The following is a 19,288-nucleotide window of genomic DNA, read 5'->3' as shown; positions in this document are numbered from 1 at the left end:
AGCGACTGTAGGGTTGCAGTCCCTCAGGACTCTCTCGTTTGGTTCTTATATGAGGAGTTAGTTAATATAGCCACTGTAGGGTTGCAGTCCCTCAGGACTCTCTCGTTTGGTTCTTATATGAGGAGTTAGTTAATATAGCGACTGTAGGGTTGCAGTCCCTCAGGACTCTGTCGTTTGGTTCTTATATGAGGAGTTAGTTAATATAGCGACTGTAGGGTTGCAGTCCCTCAGGACTCTCTCGTTTGGTTCTTATATGAGGAGTTAGTTAATATAGCGACTGTAGGGTTGCAGTCCCTCAGGACTCTCTCGTTTGGTTCTTATATGAGGAGTTAGTTAATATAGCTACTGTAGGGTTGCAGTCCCTCAGGACTCTCTCGTTTGGTTCTTATATGAGGAGTTAGTTAATATAGCCACTGTAGGGTTGCAGTCCCTCAGGACTCTCTCGTTTGGTTCTTGTTAGCAGTTTTCTTCATTTGATTCCATAGAAAGTCTGTCCTATTATTCCATCGAATTGTACCCACATTTCATCTGCAGTGCATACATCACTCTCTGAAAGTACTTCACCTAACACAACACAACACAACACAGCACAGCACAGCACAGCACAACACAGCACAGCACAACACAGCACAGCACAACACAACACAGCACAACACAACACAACACAACACAACACAGCACAACACAACACAGCACAACACAGCACAGCACAGCACAACACAGCACAGCACAACACAACACAGCACAGCACAGCACAGCACAGCACAACACAACACAACACAACACAACCCAGCACAACACAACACAGCACAGCACAACACAACACAACACAACACAACACAACACAACACAACACAACACAACACAACACAACACAACACAACATGCATAGACATGTATTTGTTTATTTATATTTTACCTATATTTAACAAGGCAAGTCAGTTAAGAACAAATTCTTATTTACAATGACGGCCTACGTCGGCAAAACCCTAACCCAGATTACGCTGGGCTAATTGTGTGCCGCCCTATGGGACTCTCAATCACAGACGGTTGTGATACAGGCTGGAATCGAACCAGGGTCCGTAGTAACTTCTCTAGCACTAATATGCAGTGCCTTAGACTGCTGCGCCACTGTGTAAATGCACCATGTTCAATAGAATACATAATTCCCTTTGGCGTTGTTGAAGCCTTTCAGTCAGTGTTGAGCATTCTGGAACAGATATCCAAACTGGGTTCGGTATGATCACTGATGTGGAAGATATCCAAATTGGGTCCGGTAGGATCACTGATGTGGAAGATATCCAAACTGGGTCCGGTAGGATCACTGATGTGGAAGATATCCAAACTGGGTTCAGTAGGATCACTGATGTGGAAGATATCCAAACTGGGTTCGGTAGGGTCACTGATGTGGAAGATATCCAAACTGGGTTCGGTAGGATCACTGATGTGGAAGATATCCAAACTGGGTTCGGTAGGATCACTGATGTGGAAGATATCCAAACTGGGTTCGGTAGGATCACTGATGTGGAAGATATCCAAACTGGGTTCGGTAGGATCACTGATGTGGAAGATATCCAAACTGGGTTCGGTAGGATCACTGATGTGGAAGATATCCAAACTGGGTTCGGTATGATCACTGATGTGGAAGATATCCAAACTGGGTTCGGTAGGATCACTGATGTGGAAGATATCCAAACTGGGTTCGGTAGGATCACTGATGTGGAAGATATCCAAACTGGGTTCGGTAGGATCACTGATGTGGAAGTGTTGATGTAATTAAGTAGCTAAGGACTGCCATCTACTGGGCATTGAATAAAATTGTTCCATCAAAATGATTTGCTTTTTGTACCAACACTGACCACTGCGTGGCGATAATTTAACATGTCAGTGTGAGTGTTGTGGAAAATCACTGCAAACTGCACAGTCATCGAGGTCACACCACAATATCTCATAGACTATGGTGGACAAGCATGATTGAAATATTTCACTGTAGTACAGAATATTTCACTGTAATACATGCAACAAAACCAATAAAATCCTATGTGAAGCTGTGTGTGTGTGTGTGTGTGTGTGTGTGTGTGTGTGTGTGTGTGTGTGTGTGTGTGTGTGTGTGTGTGTGTGTGTGTGTGTGTGTGTGTGTGTGTGTGTGTGTGTGTGTGTGTGTGTGTGTGTGTGTGTGTGTGAGGTGTAGGAGGAGCCTTTATGAGAAGGCACAGTAAAGTAAATTGAGTCAGATTTGAGTCAGAGAGAGAGAGAGAGAGAGAGAGAGAGAGAGAGAGAGAGAGAGAGAGAGAGAGACAGAGACAGAGACAGAGACAGACAGACAGACAGACAGACAGACAGACAGACAGACAGACAGACAGACAGACAGACAGACAGACAGACAGACAGACAGACAGACAGACAGACAGACAGACAGACAGACAGACAGACAGACAGACAGACAGACAGACAGACAGATGGGTCTTAAAAGGGAGAGGGCGGTGCATTCATTGCCAAGCCGACACTGGGGTGGATACGCCACAGTGTGGATGGCCATAGACCCCACTCCTTCCTGTCTGACTCAGACATGCCTTATTGTCTGAGCTCTGTCATCACCACACATTGTAGAATAATAGTGAAGACATCAAAACTATGGAAAACACATATGGAATCATGGAGTAACTAAAATAACTGTTAAACAAATCAAAATATATTTTATATTTGCGATTCTTCAAAGTAGCCACCCTTTGCCTTGATGAAGGTTTGCGCACGCTTGGCATTCTCTCAACCAGCTTCATGAGGTAGTTACCTGGAATGCATTTCAATTAACGGGTGTGCCTTGTTAAAAGTTAATTTGTGGAATTTATTTCCTTCTTAATGCATTTGAGCCAATCACTTGTGTTGTGACCAGGTAGGAGTGGTATAAGACCACGTCCATATTATGGCAAGAACAGCTGAAATAAGCAAAGAGAAATGACATTATATCATTACTTTAAGACATGAAGTTCAGTCAATCCAGAACATTTAAAGAACTTTGAAAGTTTCTTCAAGTGCAGATGTAAAAACCATCAAGTGCTATGATGAAACTGTCTCTCATGAGGACCACCACAGGAAAGGAAGACCCAGAGTTACTACTGCTGCAGAGCATAAGTTCATTAGTTACCAGCCCAAATAAATGCCTCACAGAGTTCAAGTAACAACATCAACTGTTCATAGGAGACTCAGTGAATCAGGCCTTCATGGTTGAATTGCTGCAAAGAAACTACTACTAAAGGACACCAATAAGAAGAAAAGACTTGATTGGGCCAAGAAACACGAGCAATGGACATTAGACCGGTGGAAATCTGTTGGGATGAGTTGGACCGCAGAGTGAAGGAAAAGCAGCCAACAAGTGCTCAGCATATGTGGGAACTCCTTCAAGACTGTTAGAAAGCATTCCAGGTGAATCTGGTTGAGAGAATACCAAGAGCGTGCAAAGTTGTCATCAAGGCAAAGGGTGGCTACTTTGAAGAATCTAAAACATAGAATATATTTTTATTTGTTTAACACTTTTTTGGTCACTACATGATTCCATATGTGTTTTTCATAGATTTGATGTCTTCACTGTTATTCTACAATGTAGAAAATTGTCAAAATAAAGAAAATCCCTTGAATGAGTAGGTGTGTGTAAACTTTTGACTGGTACTGTATATAGGGCATCAGCCTCTAAAGCTACTCAGTAGGAGTGTCTACACTTTTGACTGGTACTGTATATAGGGCATCAGCCTCTAAAACTACTCAGTAGGAGTGTCTACACTTTTGACTGGTACTGTATATAGGGCATCAGCCTCTAAAGCTACTCAGTAGGAGTGTCTACACTTTTGACTGGTACTGTATATAGGGCAGCAGCCTCTAAAGCTACTCAGTAGGAGTGTCTACACTTTTGACTGGTACTGTATACAGGGCAGTAGCCTCTAAAGCTACACAGTAGGAGTGTCTACACTTTTGACTGGTACTGTATATAGGGCAGCAGCCTCTAAAGCTACTCAGTAGGAGTGTCTACACTTTTGACTGGTACTGTATATAGGGCAGCAGTCTCTAAAGCTACTCAGTAGGAGTGTCTACACTTTTGACTGGTACTGTATACAGGGCAGTAGCCTCTAAAGCTACTCAGTAGGAGTGTCTACACTTTTGACTGGTACTGTATACAGGGCAGCAGCTTCTAAAGCTACCCAGTAGGAGGGCTGATCTAGCATCCATTTGGTCTTTTAGATCATAAGGAATAAGATTATATGGACCTGATCCCAGATCAGCACTCATACTCTGAGATGCTTTATTCATAATAATAATATTGATTGTCTTAACTCGGTCTTCACCCCAAAGCTTCTCTGTCCTAAACCAAAACCACTGATTCAGGATCAGAACATCTCATCCCTGGTCCTATGTGGCTCAGTTGGTAGAACATGGACCTTGCAACATTGAGAGTGTAGGTTTGATTTCTGGTGGCACCCATATGTAAAATATATGCACGCATGAGTTTAGGCCTACCAGAATTCTACGTGCAGAGAAAATGTGTGCTGCGGGAATTGCATACTCTATACCAGGGATCATCAACTATATTAAGTTGCAGGGTGATTTTTTTTCTTGGGTGGGGGGCCGGAACATAATTACAAATAATTGGTAATCTGCAAATTGACCACAAGAAGCCTAAACAGATATGTTTGCCTAAAACAATCATTTCAAACCTTGCTTACATTTGTATACCATCACGTATCTATTATGCGTGGGAATACTTGTGAACAGATTTCTTCAAATAAAATCACTTGATTTCCTGGTGTTTTTACAGTCTTTTATGTAAAAGTCTTTTGTTGTTCAGAACACTTTTTGTCTATATTTGGCCCCCATTTGGCTCGTGGGCCGCCAGTTGGGGAACCCTGCTCTGTACACTGTATCTGTGGAATTTCTGAAGGACCGCGCAGGCGCACTTGGGAGATCGCCTTTGAGTCCAGTGCCGCAGGAAAAGCCAGAGGAGACGTCGTGGAGATTGAGGGTTAGGAGAGCAAAACAGTTATAAAGGGAAAAAAGGACAATTGCTTCCGTTTACTGAACACCATCCTCAAAATATGAATTTAGCTATGCCTGTAAATAGAAGTCGGGTAAATGGGCGAGCAGTTTCGTAGATAGCCTCCAGTAGACTAACGTTTCGTCTATGCTTGCTTGGCAAACTGAAGATAATGTCAGGGAATGGCTGAAAATCCATAAACTCGTCTACTGCAGTTGCCTGGCTGGAATTCGCTTCTCGTACTGAAAATATCGGACACATGGAAATAAAAACGGTTAGCTTGTAACCGTGGGAAGGATCCACAACACATCTGGGTGTGAGGAATTCCAGGCGGTCTTCGGTTCGGAAACGCATTCGAAGTTTGAACGTAAAGAGACTTTGCTGCATTGAATTCCTTTTCACGGGATGTCATCTGCCGCCGACAGAATTCCACGAGTAAACTGACCATCTGCCTCTCGGTAACGGAGGCCGAGCGAGCCAGGCGTAAAGATGGGTGATGCGGCACATACCAAGGGGTTGAGACGAACCTTTATCGTCCCCTCGATCAAGGCGTTTGATCACTATGATTTCACAAGGGCTAAAATATCCTGTAGCTTCACATGGCTTGTGGCCAAAGCCTTTGGCTCAGGTAGGTGGCGCCTTTTGTTGTCTTCTCAATATTGGTGGGGACATGTGTAACATTTTTTGCAAAATGTTGACAAATTGTGTCAGTGTGCACATCGTCATAATAGGGCCAATCATGATTGGTAACCGCGATATTTCCGAGGGGCCTATAGAGCATCTATTATCTGTGTTAAGAATTTGTTAATCGGCTCCAAGGTCCTTGATGAAACATCATCTAGACTTCACCACGCGCGACTGCGACCATGAAACACGCTAATTAGTCATTTTATTAGTCACATCTGGGCGCGCTAATTGACGTTGTGTCTGAGGGGAAGCACACGTGTGGGATGACTAACTGTTGCTCATTCCAATACCTCTGCCTGTTCTGTTCTCAACATGGCAGAGGGCGTTGTTTACCTACCCTCTCGCATCTGCATGGATGTGTGTGACATTTGATTGATTAGCTATTGCAGCTGGTTCCTGGTGTTCACAGCAATGGCCCCATGCCCTACAGGTTGTTGGACCATCTGAACAGTATTAGAAAGGGCATTCCATGTGATTTGACCATTGACAATGACACAGCTGTCACTTCACTGGGTGAAGAGGCAGCACTTAAGCTATATTAAAGGCTTTCGATGGGGCCTCCAGTGTGGCTGGGGAAAGCCTTGGTCTGCAGACTGTATCCAGAGCAGCCCTAACTGGCTCAGTGGCTCTGGGGTTGGTTGGAGGGGGACTGACTCCAGCTCTTTAATGAATGTTTTTAACTACCATCGACAAAGCCAGCTGAACATGACTAGAAAGCTCCTCTTATAGTTTCCAGCATGATGTTTGTAAAGTAAGCTTTTCTCAAGTGTATAAATTGGTGGAAAACCCTCACTAGAAGCGCATGGCGTTAACTGCAGGCCTCACCTCATGACTTATTCCTAAAGAATTACATGTTTCATAGCATAGCAGGACTGGGCAGATTTGATTTCTTCCTGTCTCTCCCGGTCACACATATTACTGCTCCCTTCCTGCACCAATACAGAGAACTGTGGCCCAATTCATCAGTACAGTCTACACACACAGCTATGTTTGGCCTAGTTACTATGGCTGTGACAGTAGTTTGACCCACAAAATGCTGAACATGTGCATGTATGTGTAACCGATGTGAAATGGCCAGCAAGTTAGCGGGGTGTGCGCTAATAGCGTTTGATTCTGTGACGTCACTCGCTCTGAGACCTTGGAGAAGTTGTCCCCTTGCTCTGCAAGGGCGGCGGATTTTGTGGAGCGATGGCTACCAATGCCTCGTGGGTGTCAGTTGTTGATGTGTGCAGAGGGTCCCTGGTTCGGGGCGAGGAGAGGGACAGAAGCCATACTGTTACATACCTACACTTACACAAAATGCTGACAATGTGCGTGTAGTACACTTACACACAATGTTTTCCTCTTATGACTGATTCCAGAGGCATCTGTGGTTGTTGCTCACCTGTGTGGCACTGGATCATTGACGAGGTGACTGACTGCTCTGTGTGTGTGTGTGTGTGTGTGTGTGTGTGTGTGTGTGTGTGTGTGTGTGTGTGTGTGTGTGTGTGTGTGTGTGTGTGTGTGTGTGTGTGTGTGTGTGTGTGTGTGTGTGTGTGTGTGTGTGTGTGTGTGTGTGTGTGTGTGTGTGTGTGCGTGCACAAATGCTTTGCGAGCAGCTGTTCTAGAATGGGCTCTATACAGACAGCCCACTCCTGTCTCTGTAACATCTGTGGTGTTGGCATTTTGGAGACCCAGTCGGGGACAACATTTGTCTCCATTACATCACAACACAGGGGCCTGCCGGTGGGATCCTTGGGATGTCCCTACCCTGAACGTTAACCAACATTAGTCTCATCTTGTGTCGTTTCTTTGGTCTGACTACATGGATGTTTGTACTGCATTGGAGAATAAGTAGTCTGACGTTAGTTTACATAGTGAGCAACTGAACAAAAATGTTGCCTTTTGAAAACCACAGCTAAAATACATCTAGTTATTTCTCAACATTGTAGTCCAGTGCTTTGAATCAGACATTGTGAATTGCCGCTATAAGCTACAAGTTTCTAAGAATGCAATAACTGCATAGTAACAGAAAATGAATGTTGCTGACAGCTGTACATGTTTTAATGTTCCCTCGCTGTGCTGTGCTCCAATTGGACGACTTCCTATGGTCGGCATAGTAAGGGTGGATATTCCAGGTCCCGTGTTTGGACTTCCTGTAACACTACTTCCTGTGTACTTCCCGTTTGATTGGTTGTCCTTGACACGGCAGCTTTTGATGAACTGGTGGAAAACTAAATCCTGCTCACTCTGTAAAGGGTGATCTGCACTCCACACTGTTACCAATAAGCCTGCTTTATTGGTCTAATAGAACCTTTTTTGATGGCCATATTTATTTATTTCATTTTTAAATTGAACTTTTATTTAACTAGGCAAGTCAGTTAAGAACAACTATGAACTGAGCCCTATAATCCCTGTTTGGTTCTTTATTGCTCCATTTAGTTCTAGCAGCACTTGTATGGCTGTTGTTAGCAAGACTGTGTTAACATTGTAAAGCCTAATGTTCCATCCACTTAAAGGTGTGTAGTATTGTTGCTGCTCTAGGAGGCCTAGAGGGAAGAAGTCAGAGAGCTGGCAGTGTGGTGCTAGGACAACAAACTCTCCCTCAACATCAGCAAGACAAAGGAGCTGATCGTGGAGCGGGTTGAGAACTTCAAGGTCCTCGGTGTCCACATCACTAAGGATCTATCATGGTCTAAACACAGCAACACAGTCGTGAAGGGGGAAAGACAACGCCTCTTCCCCCACAAGAGGAAAAGATTTGGCATGGGCCCTCAGATCCTCAAAAAGTTCTACAGCTGCACCATTGAGAGCATCTTGACTGTCTGCATCACCGCCTGGTATGGCAACTGTTTGGCATCTGACCATAGGCACAACAGAGGGAAGTGCGTGCGGCCCAGTACATCACTGGGGCAGAGCTCCCTGCCACCCAGGACCTCTATACCAGGCGGTGTCAGAGGAAGGCCCTAAAAACTGTCAGACTCCAGCCACCCCAGTCATACACAGTCCTCTCTACTACCGCACAACAAACGGTACCAGAGAACCAAGTCTGAGACCAAAAGGCTCCTGAACAGCTTCTACCCTCGAGCTATAAGACTGCTCAACAGTTCTCCTGAACAGCTTCTACCCTCGAGCTATAAGACTGCTCAACAATTCTCCTGAACAGCTTCTACCCTCGAGCTATAAGACTGCTCAACAGTTCTCCTGAACAGCTTCTACCCTCGAGCTATAAGACTGCTCAACAGTTCTCCTGAACAGCTTCTACCCTCGAGCTATAAGACTGCTCAACAGTTCTCCTGAACAGCTTCTACCCTCGAGCTATAAGACTGCTCAACAGTTCTCCTGAACAGCTTCTACGCTCGAGCTATAAGACTGCTCAACAGTTCTCCTGAACAGCTTCTACCCTCGAGCTATAAGACTGCTCAACAGTTCTCCCGAACAGCTTCTACCCTCGAGCTATAAGACTGCTCAACAGTTCTCCTGAACAGCTTCTACCCTCGAGCTATAAGACTGCTCAACAGTTCTCCTGAACAGCTTCTACCCTCGAGCTATAAGACTGCTCAACAGTTCTCCTGAACAGCTTCTACCCTCGAGCTATAAGACTGCTCAACAGTTCTTCAAATGGCTTCTACCCTCGAGCTATAAGACTGCTCAACAGTTCTTCAAATAGCTTCTGCACATTGACTTGATACCGGTACTCCTTGGATACGGCCTTGTTATTACCTCAAAGACTGCATTGACTTGATACAGTTCTTGGATCTTGTTATTACCTCAACTACCTTGTACCCCTGCTCCTTGGATACGGCCTTGTTATTACCTCAACTACCTCGTACCCCTGCACATTGACTTGATACCGGTACTCCTTGGATACGGCCTTGTTATTACCTCAACTACCTCGTACCCCTGCACATTGACTTGATACCGGTACTCCTTGGATACAGCCTTGTTATTACCTCAACTACCTCGTACCCCTGCACATTGACTTGATACCGGTACTCCTTGGATACAGCCTTGTTATTACCTCAACTACCTCGTACCCCTGCACATTGACTTGATACCGGTACTCCTTGGATACAGCCTTGTTATTACCTCAACTACCTCGTACCCTGCACATTGACTTGATACCGGTACTCCTTGGATACAGCCTTGTTATTACCTCAACTACCTCGTACCCCTGCACATTGACTTGATACCGGTACTCCTTGGATACAGCCTTGTTATTACCTCAACTACCTCGTATCCCAGCACATTGACTTGTTACCGGTACTCCTTGGATACGGCCTTGTTATTACCTCAACTACCTCGTACACCTGCACATTGACTTGATACCGTACTCCTTGGATACGGCCTTGGATACAGCCTTGTTATTACCTCAACTACCTCAACTACCCCCTGCACATTGACTTGATACCGGTACTGCTTGGATACGGCCTTGTTATTACCTCAACTACCTCGTACCCCTGCACATTGACTTGATAACGGTACTCCTTGGATACGGCCTTGTTATTACCTCAACTACCTCGTACCCCTGCACATTGACTTGATACCGGTACTCCTTGGATACGGCCTTGTTATTACATTTACATTTAAGTCATTTAGCAGACGCTCTCAACTACCTCGTACCCCTGCACATTGACTTGATACCGGTACTCCTTGGATACGGCCTCGTTATTGTTATTTTATTGTGTTACTATTTCCCTTTTTGCAAATTTGTCTTACTTTTTATCTCTGCGTTGTTGGGAAAGGGCTCGTAAGTAAGCATTTCACGGTAAAGTCTAGACCCCTTGTATTCTGTGCATGTGACAAATAAAATTTGATTTGATTTGAGGTCATAGGAGCTTTTGTCCATCCTCTCGGGGTTATGAGGTGGTTTTAAATTGGGGACAGACAGTTGTTGTTGTGACTAGATGCTGAAGTGGCTAGGTCTGGCTGTTGAGTGGTAAATGCCTGTTGTCTGAAATAGCCCCCTTCATCTCTCTGGGTGGGAACACAGTAAAGATTAGGTTTGCTTCTGACCTCCCCCTCTGAAGAATGGGTATGACTAAGTGGATGTATAGATGTAGGAACTTAATTTGAGCCAGTTTGCTACTGCAGGAAATTTGATCCTGCAGTGACAGGACATTTTAAATATTATGTTGAATATTAATGGACATTTTGTGTAGGGGTTGATACATCTATTTTTCTTAGGGCAAATCAAGTCTGACATTTTAATGTGAAAATTAGAAACTTTTGAAGCCTTTTTATCCTTGAATATACTACAAGTTGTAGGAAAATTCAGCAATAAAATAGTGATCAAATTCAGATCCTACATCTGTTGGGGCGAAGAGAGTCCTCACTTAGCCATGTAGCCTCCTTCACCTCTGTATGAATTAATCAAAGGATACTCCTTACCAGTCTATGGGCTACTATTGACCATTCTGTTGACCATACTATTGACCATTCTGTTGACCATTCTGTTGACCATACTATTGACCATACTATTGACCATACTGTTGACCATTCTGTTGACCATACTATTGACCATACTGTTGACCATACTGTTGACCATACTGTTGAAATTGATTTATGAAGCCCTTTTAAGGTGCAGAGCATTTGATTTGGCTGCTTGGGGGCAAGGAGAACCGCAGCTCCACTAAAACTATTTGGTTGTAATATCATCACCTCTTGAAGAGCCTAGTCAGAACTACACATTTCAGATTATTCCATGAAAAACAGTTGCACACATTGAGCTCTATCATCAGAGATCTAGACCTACAGCAAGGAATTGCATGCTTTTCATGATCAGTTAACCTCAATGGATCAGCTCAATTCAGATACGTCAGGGTAGCCTCATATCTCTCCATATTGGCCACCATTAATTGGATATTTGAGTGATATAAAAGGAAGTGAACTGTACCTGACAGGTATGAGTAGTTTAGGTTATTTCCCGTCCTTTGTGGGGTCTGCCTGTCATGCAGCAGAAGGGCACATTTGCTTATATATCATTACTGTCGGCTGATAAAGTTTGTTTACATTTTTTATATTTTATATTTTTTACCCCGTTTTCTACCCAATTTCGTGGTATCCAATTGTTTAGTAGCTACTATCTTGTCTCATCGCTACAACTCCCGTACGGGCTTGGGAGAGACGAAGGTTGAAAGTCATGCGTCCTCCGATACACAACCCAACCAAGCCGCACTGCTTCTTAATACAGCGCGCATCCAACCCGGAAGCCAGCCGCACCAATGTGTCGGAGGAAACACCGTGCACCTGGCAACCTTGGTTAGTGCGCACTGCGCCTGGCCCGCCTCGGGAGTCGCTGGTGCGCGATGAGACAAGGATATCCCTACCGGCCAAACCTTCCCTAACCCAGAGAAATAGTGCTATAATTCCTATAATAACTACAACCTAAAACTCCTTACCTGGGAATATTGAAGACTCATGTTAAAAGGAACCACCAGCTTTCATATGTTCTGAGCAAGGAACTGAAACGTTAGCTTTCTTACATGTGACATATTGCACTTTTACTTTCTTCTCCAACACTTTGTTTTTGCATTATTTAAACTACATTGAACATGTTTCCTTATTTATTTGAGGATAAATTGATTTTATTGATGTATTATATTAAGTTAAAATAAGTGTTCATTCAGTATTGTTGTAATTGTCATTATTACAAATAAATAAATTGGCCGATTTAATCGGTATCTGCTTTTTTTTTGGTCCTCCAATAATCGGTATCGAAAAATTATAATTGGTCGACCTCTAATAAATAAATATATTTTTTCTCATTTTGTCTGTCATAGTTGAAGTGTACCTATGATGAAAAATACAGGCCTCTCTCATCTTTTTAAGTGGGAGAACTTGCACAATTGGTGGCTGACTAAATACTTTTATATTATATATATATATATATATATATATAAAATGCGTAGGTGTATCCAATCTTTTGATTGGTACTCTATACAGTGGGACAAAAAAGTATTTAGTCAGCCACCAATTGTGCAAGTTCTCCCACTTAAAAAGATGAGAGAGGCCTGTATTTTTCATCATAGGTACACTTCAACTATGACAGACAAAATGAGGAAAAATATCCAGAAAATCACATTGTAGGTTTTTATTTGCAAATTATGGTGGAAAATAAATATTTGGTCAATAACAAAAATGTATCTCAATACTTTATTATATACCCTTTGTTGGCAATGACAGAGGTCAAACGTTTTCTGTAAGTCTTCACAAGGTTTTCACACACTGTTGCTGGTATTTTGGCCCATTCCTCCATGCAGATCTCCTCTAGAGCAGTGATGTTTTGGGGCTGTTGCTGGGCAACACGGACTTTCAACTCCAAAGATTTTCTATGGGGTTGAGATCTGGAGACTGGCTAGGCCACTCCAGGACCTTGAAATGCTTCTTATGAAGCCACTCCTTCATTGCCCGGGCGGTGTGTTTGGGATCATTGTCATGCTGAAAGACCCAAACACGTTTCAATAAAATGCTAATGAATCACTTAAAAATTATACAATGTGATTTTCTGGATTTTTGTTTTAGATTCCGTCTCTCACAGTTGAAGTGTACCTATGATCAAAATTACAGACCTCTACATGCTTTGTAAGTAGGAAAACCTGCAAAATCGGCAGTGTATCAAATACTTGTTCTCCCCAACGTATACTTCACAAGTGACAGGCTAATATTGACACATTTATTCTTGTTTTTACACTAAATAATATATGCTTGACATTTATTTTGATTTAGAATGGACCATTATCATGCACCGGTCTTGAAACGGGGGCAGGGAAAAATACATGTCATCTATGCACTTAAATAAATGAGGGACACTTTTCCCCATGGTTTATTTTCATGCCAGCCAGGTAGGCTATACTTTGGTTGTAAAGAGAAGCAATGTGCTTAGTATTAGGAAAGTTGAGAAATAAATATAGTAAGTAGAGATCGACCGATTATGATTTTGCAACGCCGATACCGATTATTGGAGGACCAAAAAAGGCTGATACCGATTAAACGGCCAATTTGTGTGTGTGTGTAATAATGACAATCACAACAATACTGAATGAACAATGAAAACTTTAATTTTAACTTAATATAATACATAAATAAAAATCTATTTAGTCTCAAATAAATAATAAAACATTCAATTTGGTTTGGTTTAAATAATGCAAAAACACAGTGTTGGAGAAGAAAGTAAAAGTGCAATATTGCAGCCACAGGTCCTTTTGATGCTGCACACACGTAACAGGTGGTCAGCCTGTCACACAGTCTCCTCGTGGATTGCAATGTAATCGACCATAATCAGCATCCAAAAAGGGCAATTACCGATTCTTATGAAAACTTGAAATCGTCCCTGATTAATCGGCTAACCTCTAATAGTATGCCTATAGAAAGCTGAAGGGATCCTCTTTTTTTTAAGAGGCCATCACTCTGTTTTCTCCCGCAATTGCATAGCCTATAGAAATGTTGCGCAACCTGAGCTCATAGGCTCTCATGAAGTGTTTGATTAGATTTTTGATTACATTTGCATTGATGTCAGAGTGATTAGAGGGACAATAGAGTGCTGAGTACCAGGCAGTTAGCAAGTTTGGTAGGCTACTAATGACCATCAGAAGCATCAGAGCTTGGAGAAGCATAATTACCTTGACTAAACGGTCACGTGGAATTTGACTGCCTTCATGACTCGTGACTGCCGGTGTGGTGGTCATACGGTCACCGCAACAGACCTAAACATACACACTCACCTGAACGCATGCATGCACAAACTCTGCTCTAAGTTAGGGCTCCGTGGACAGTTTTGTTGTTGTCTCCTGAAAGGACAAAAACAAGCCTAATGACAGGCTTCCACTAACAACCACTGACACGGTCACCGCAACAGACCTAAACACACACAGGCACACACACACACTCAAACTCACATGCACAAACATACACACACACACACACACAGGCCAGGAACACCTTCCTTGCCTCATACGCGCCCTTTCAACCCAACTGCCCCTCCGACTCAAAAACACTCACAGGACCCCTGACTCATCATGTGAGAGAAGAGCAGAAAGTGGTGTAGTCTCTGAGGGCAGACTGCAGTACAGTATGTTGACTTTGTTGAAGAATAAATCCCATTTAAATCAACAGAATTAAGGCACGTACACACCTCACAGAGACTAAGTGGCTCAGGGCTTGGGCCTGTCCTACACACCTCACAGAGACTGTCTAAGTGGCCCACACTCCATCAAGAGACACAGTCCTAGAGGAGCTGACTGTAGTGTCAGTTATTGTGTGACCAAACTAACCTGTTCCTCTCTCCATCTACAGACACAGTCCTAGAGGAGCTGACTGTAGTGTCATTTATTGTGTGACCAAACTAACCTGTTCCTCTCTCCATCTACAGACACAGTCCCAGAGGAGCTGTCAGTTATGGAGCCTACACTCCAAAAGGGTTCTACCTGTAATCAAAAAGGGTTCTTCAAAGGGTTCTCCTATGGGGACAGCCAAGGAACCCTTTTAGGTTTTAGATAGCACCTTTTTTGTAGCTATCCTCACACTAATCCCTCCTCTCCCTCCCTAGATGCACTCCCAGAGGAGCTGGGGGTCTTACTATGTTCATCGTATCCCCAAACTAACCCGTCCCCTCCTCTCTCCCTCCAAAGATGCGGTCCCTGAGGAGCTTTCTGACCCCTTCTACAGGGACCAGTACAGCCAGGAGCACCTGAAGCCCCCCGTGGCGTCCCTACTGCTGTCTGCAGAGCTCTACTGCCGGGCGGGGAGCCTCATCCTCCGCAGCGATGCCGTCAAACCCCTGCTGGGACACAACGCCATCATTCAGGCCCTGGCACAGAAGGGACTGTACGTCACAGACCATGACCGACTGGTCACCGAGAGGGACCTGACCAGCACTCCTATACGCATGGTGAGGATGGAGAGCTGTCTGTCATGCACACACACCTTCTCTTTCTTTCATCCCCCTTTTATCTCTATTCCTTCTCTCTCTCTTCTCTCTCTCACACACTCATCCTCAATCTCTTTGTGTGTGTGCTCTAAGGTAAGGTTTGATGATAAGTTGGTTATTTGAATCAGCTGGGTAGTGCTTAGTGTTGTAAAGGACCGTACGGATCACCCCCCACGGTTCGGCACGCATGTGAACCGCAGATCAATTGCAAAGTTTAACCATCACAGTGTAAAACACAGTTTTACTGCCGCGGTTACTTTTTAAAGTAATAATTCTCTAAATCTCGATGCAGAGTTGCAGTGAAAAGATAAAGACAAGACAGATGCTGTGTTTTACTCTGAAGCCTGAAGGTTGATTTGATGATTTTTTTAAAAAGCAGTTGTGTGTTCTGCTCACGTGAACGGGGCCTGTTGAATCCCAACGAATCAATCCTGGATGCTCGCATTGCAAAAAGCAAAGAAGAAAAACAGAGCTGAAGAACTGGAAAAGCCTCCTGCTTCATTGAAGTCTCATGTGGTCCTTCTGTAGCTCAGTTGGTAGAGCATGGCGCTTGTAACGCCAGGGTAGTGGGTTCGATCCCCGGGACCACCCATACGTAGAATGTATGCACACATGACTGTAAGTCGCTTTGGATAAAAGCGTCTGCTAAATGGCATATATATATATGTATGGGAGCATTTTGGCTTCCCTGTCAAATATGATGTCGGAAGCAGGGTGGTGGACAACACCACTACGGTGTGTGGGCATGGTGTCACAAGAAAGCCATATGATCATGATGGAAATACGTGGAGCGTGGCCACACATTTAGAGCATCAACCTGGTGTGTCAGTGACGGGAGCCAACTCAGCCAGACAACTTCTCGCCGCAACATTTAAGGCCTTTTCTGCAGAATCAGACCGGACTAAAGCCATCACCAAATGTATTGGGATGTTTATCGCTGCAGGCATGAGGCCATACTCTGTTGTGGAAAACAAAGGGTTTAAGAATATGGTGAAAGTGCTTGAGTCACGCTACGAAATCCCCTCTCGCACCTACTTCAGTATGGAGATCGTGGCAGGTTTTTATGAACAGGAACATAACAAAATTGTCAATGAATTTTCCAAGGCATCCTCTGTTGCCCTCACCACAGAGGAGTGGACCTCCAGGGTAACGGAAAGCTACGTGACTGTTCACTACACCACAGACGGGTGGACCTCCAGGGTAACGGAAAGCTACGTGACTGTTCACTACACCACAGACGGGTGGACCTCCAGGGTAACGGAAAGCTATGTGACTGTTCACTGCACCACAGACGGGTGGACCTCCAGGGTAACGGAAAGCTACGTGACTGTTCACTACACCACAGACGGGTGGACCTCCAGGGTAACGGAAAGCTACGTGACTGTTCACTACACCACAGACGGGTGGACCTCCAGGGTAACGGAAAGCTACGTGACTGTTCACTACACCACAGAGGAGTGGACCTCCAGGGTAACAGAAAGCTACGTGACTGTTCACTACACCACAGACGAGTGGACCTCCAGGGTAACGGAAAGCTACGTGACTGTTCACTACACCACAGACGGGTGGACCTTCAGGGTAACGTGACTGTTCACTACACCACAGACGGGTGGACCTAGCTGTGACTGTTCACTACACCACAGACGGGTGGACCTCCAGGGTAACGGAAAGCTACGTGACTGTTCACTACACCACAGACGGGTGGACCTCCAGGGTAACGGAAAGCTACGTGACCGTTCACTACACCACAGACGGGTGGACCTCCAGGGTAACGGAAAGCTACGTGACTGTTCACTACACCACAGACGGGTGGACCTCCAGGGTAACGGAAAGCTACGTGACTGTTCACTACACCACAGACGGGTGGACCTCCAGGGTAACAGAAAGCTACGTGACTGTTCACTACACCACAGACGGGTGGACCTCCAGGGTAACGGAAAGCTACGTGACTGTTCACTACACCACAGAGGAGTGGACCTCCAGGGTAACGGAAAGCTATGTGACTGTGACTGTTCACTACACCACAGAGGAGTGGACCTCCAGGGTAACGGAAAGCTACGTGTCTGTTCACTACACCACAGAGGAGTGGACCTCCAGGGTAACAGAAAGCTACATGACTGTGACTGTTCACTACACCACAGAGGAGTGGACCTCCAGGGTAACAGAAAGCTACGTGACTGTGACTGCTCACTACACCACAGAGGAGAGGACCTCCAGGGTAACAGAAAGCTACGTGACTGTGACTGCTCACTACACCACAGAGGAGTAGACCTCCAGGGTAACAGAAAGCTACGTGACTGTAACTGCTCACTACACCACAGAGGAGTGGGAGATGTGAAGTCCAGTGCTACAGACACACCCCCTCTATGAGAGTCACACAGACACAAATCTGGCACAGGTACTGCTAGGAGCAGTAGCAGAGTTGAAGCTAGAGGCCCAATGGCAATATCCCAATCACCACAGATAATGCCAATAACCAAGTAAATGCATTGATAGAAGCTGGACTGGGGCCACAGATAGCTTGCATTGCACATGTGATCAATTTAGCATCTCTAAAGGGAATCTCAGGTAACCAGATCGACCGCTTCCTTGGAAGAATCAGGAAGGTGGTTTCCTTTTTCCACCGAAGCACAACAGCCGCTCATGTGCTTAAGACCAAGCAAGAAATGTTCCAGCTACCGACCCTCAAGTTCATACACGATGTCACAACAAGATGGAACTCCACTTATGACATGTTGGAGCGCCATCTTGAGCAGCAGGCAGCTTTATACTCTGCACTGACAGGCAAGACCCTGGAAAAACATAAAGACGTCGTCACCTTGTCTGATGATGACGTGAAAGTGGCAGAGGAGGTCTTCCAGGTACTCAAACCCCTGAAAATAGTTACAACCCTACTGACCACTGAATCTGTACCTTCTGTGTCCATGATCCTACCTCTGAAAACAAGGATTCTACAATCCATGGCCCTAAGTGAGGAAGACAAGCACCATCACTAGAGAGGTCAAGGCTGCCATTAGAGAGGACCTGAAGCCCAGACTGCCTTCATAGATCTACTGCACTAGATCCAAGGTTCAAGTCCCTGTCTCACCTAGACCCTCACCTAGACCCTGCCCTACACCGGAGGACATACAGTGATCTCACCACTGAGACTGTGGCCACTGAAGAGGTAAAATAAAATAAAATAGTGAGTTACTTGTATAATAAATATAGTGCAGTCTAATTTTAGTCTATGCTATTGCTATTAGAATCATCCATTTTTTATTTGGAATAATGGCTTTTATTAAATGTTATTGCCACGATTATAGTTCTATGAAATATGAAAATAGATCATTTGTTAGTTTAATAGATCATAACATTTTTTTCTGCAGGGTCAAGCCACAGAGCCGACAGGAGCAGACTCAGAGGCATCTCCTCCACAAAATAATTTGGCCATGAAGGAGCTTTTCGGGGAGACCTTTTTGAGCAAGGACACAGGCAAGACGTTTGCCAACACCATCGAAGAGGAGGTGGCATCCTACAAGGCAGCAGGCGGCATTCCACTGGATGGTGATCTACTGGATGGTGTTCCACTGGATGGTGTTCCACTGGATGGTGATCCACTGGATGGTGTTCCACTGGATGGTGTTCCACTGGATGGTGATCTACTGGATGGTGTTCCACTGGATGGTGTT

General features: G+C 44.5%; 1 protein-coding gene across 5 annotated transcripts in view; it reads left to right on the top strand.

Moving 5' to 3' along the window:
• Nucleotides 1–4,940: 4,940 nt before the first annotated feature.
• LOC124009507 (calmodulin-regulated spectrin-associated protein 2-like) overlaps nt 4,941–19,288 on the top strand; it is a 160,189-nt gene continuing 145,841 nt past the window's right edge. For 4 of the 5 annotated variants that reach the window (XM_046321348.1, XM_046321347.1, XM_046321346.1 and 1 more), the window contains exons 1-2: nt 4,942–5,651; nt 15,319–15,578. In XM_046321348.1, coding sequence (XP_046177304.1) covers nt 5,513–5,651; nt 15,319–15,578 — 399 coding nt within the window. In that variant the 5' untranslated portion in view covers nt 4,942–5,512. Of the gene's footprint in view, nt 5,652–15,318; nt 15,579–19,288 lie in introns of all 5 variants that reach the window. The other variant, XM_046321349.1, reaches the window with a different exon arrangement.

The sequence above is a fragment of the Oncorhynchus gorbuscha genome, linkage group LG22 (genome assembly GCF_021184085.1).
Source record: "Oncorhynchus gorbuscha isolate QuinsamMale2020 ecotype Even-year linkage group LG22, OgorEven_v1.0, whole genome shotgun sequence".
Taxonomy (NCBI): domain Eukaryota; kingdom Metazoa; phylum Chordata; class Actinopteri; order Salmoniformes; family Salmonidae; genus Oncorhynchus; species Oncorhynchus gorbuscha.
Note: the sequence above shows the minus strand (reverse complement) of the source record. Positions and strands in the feature narration are given on the sequence as shown.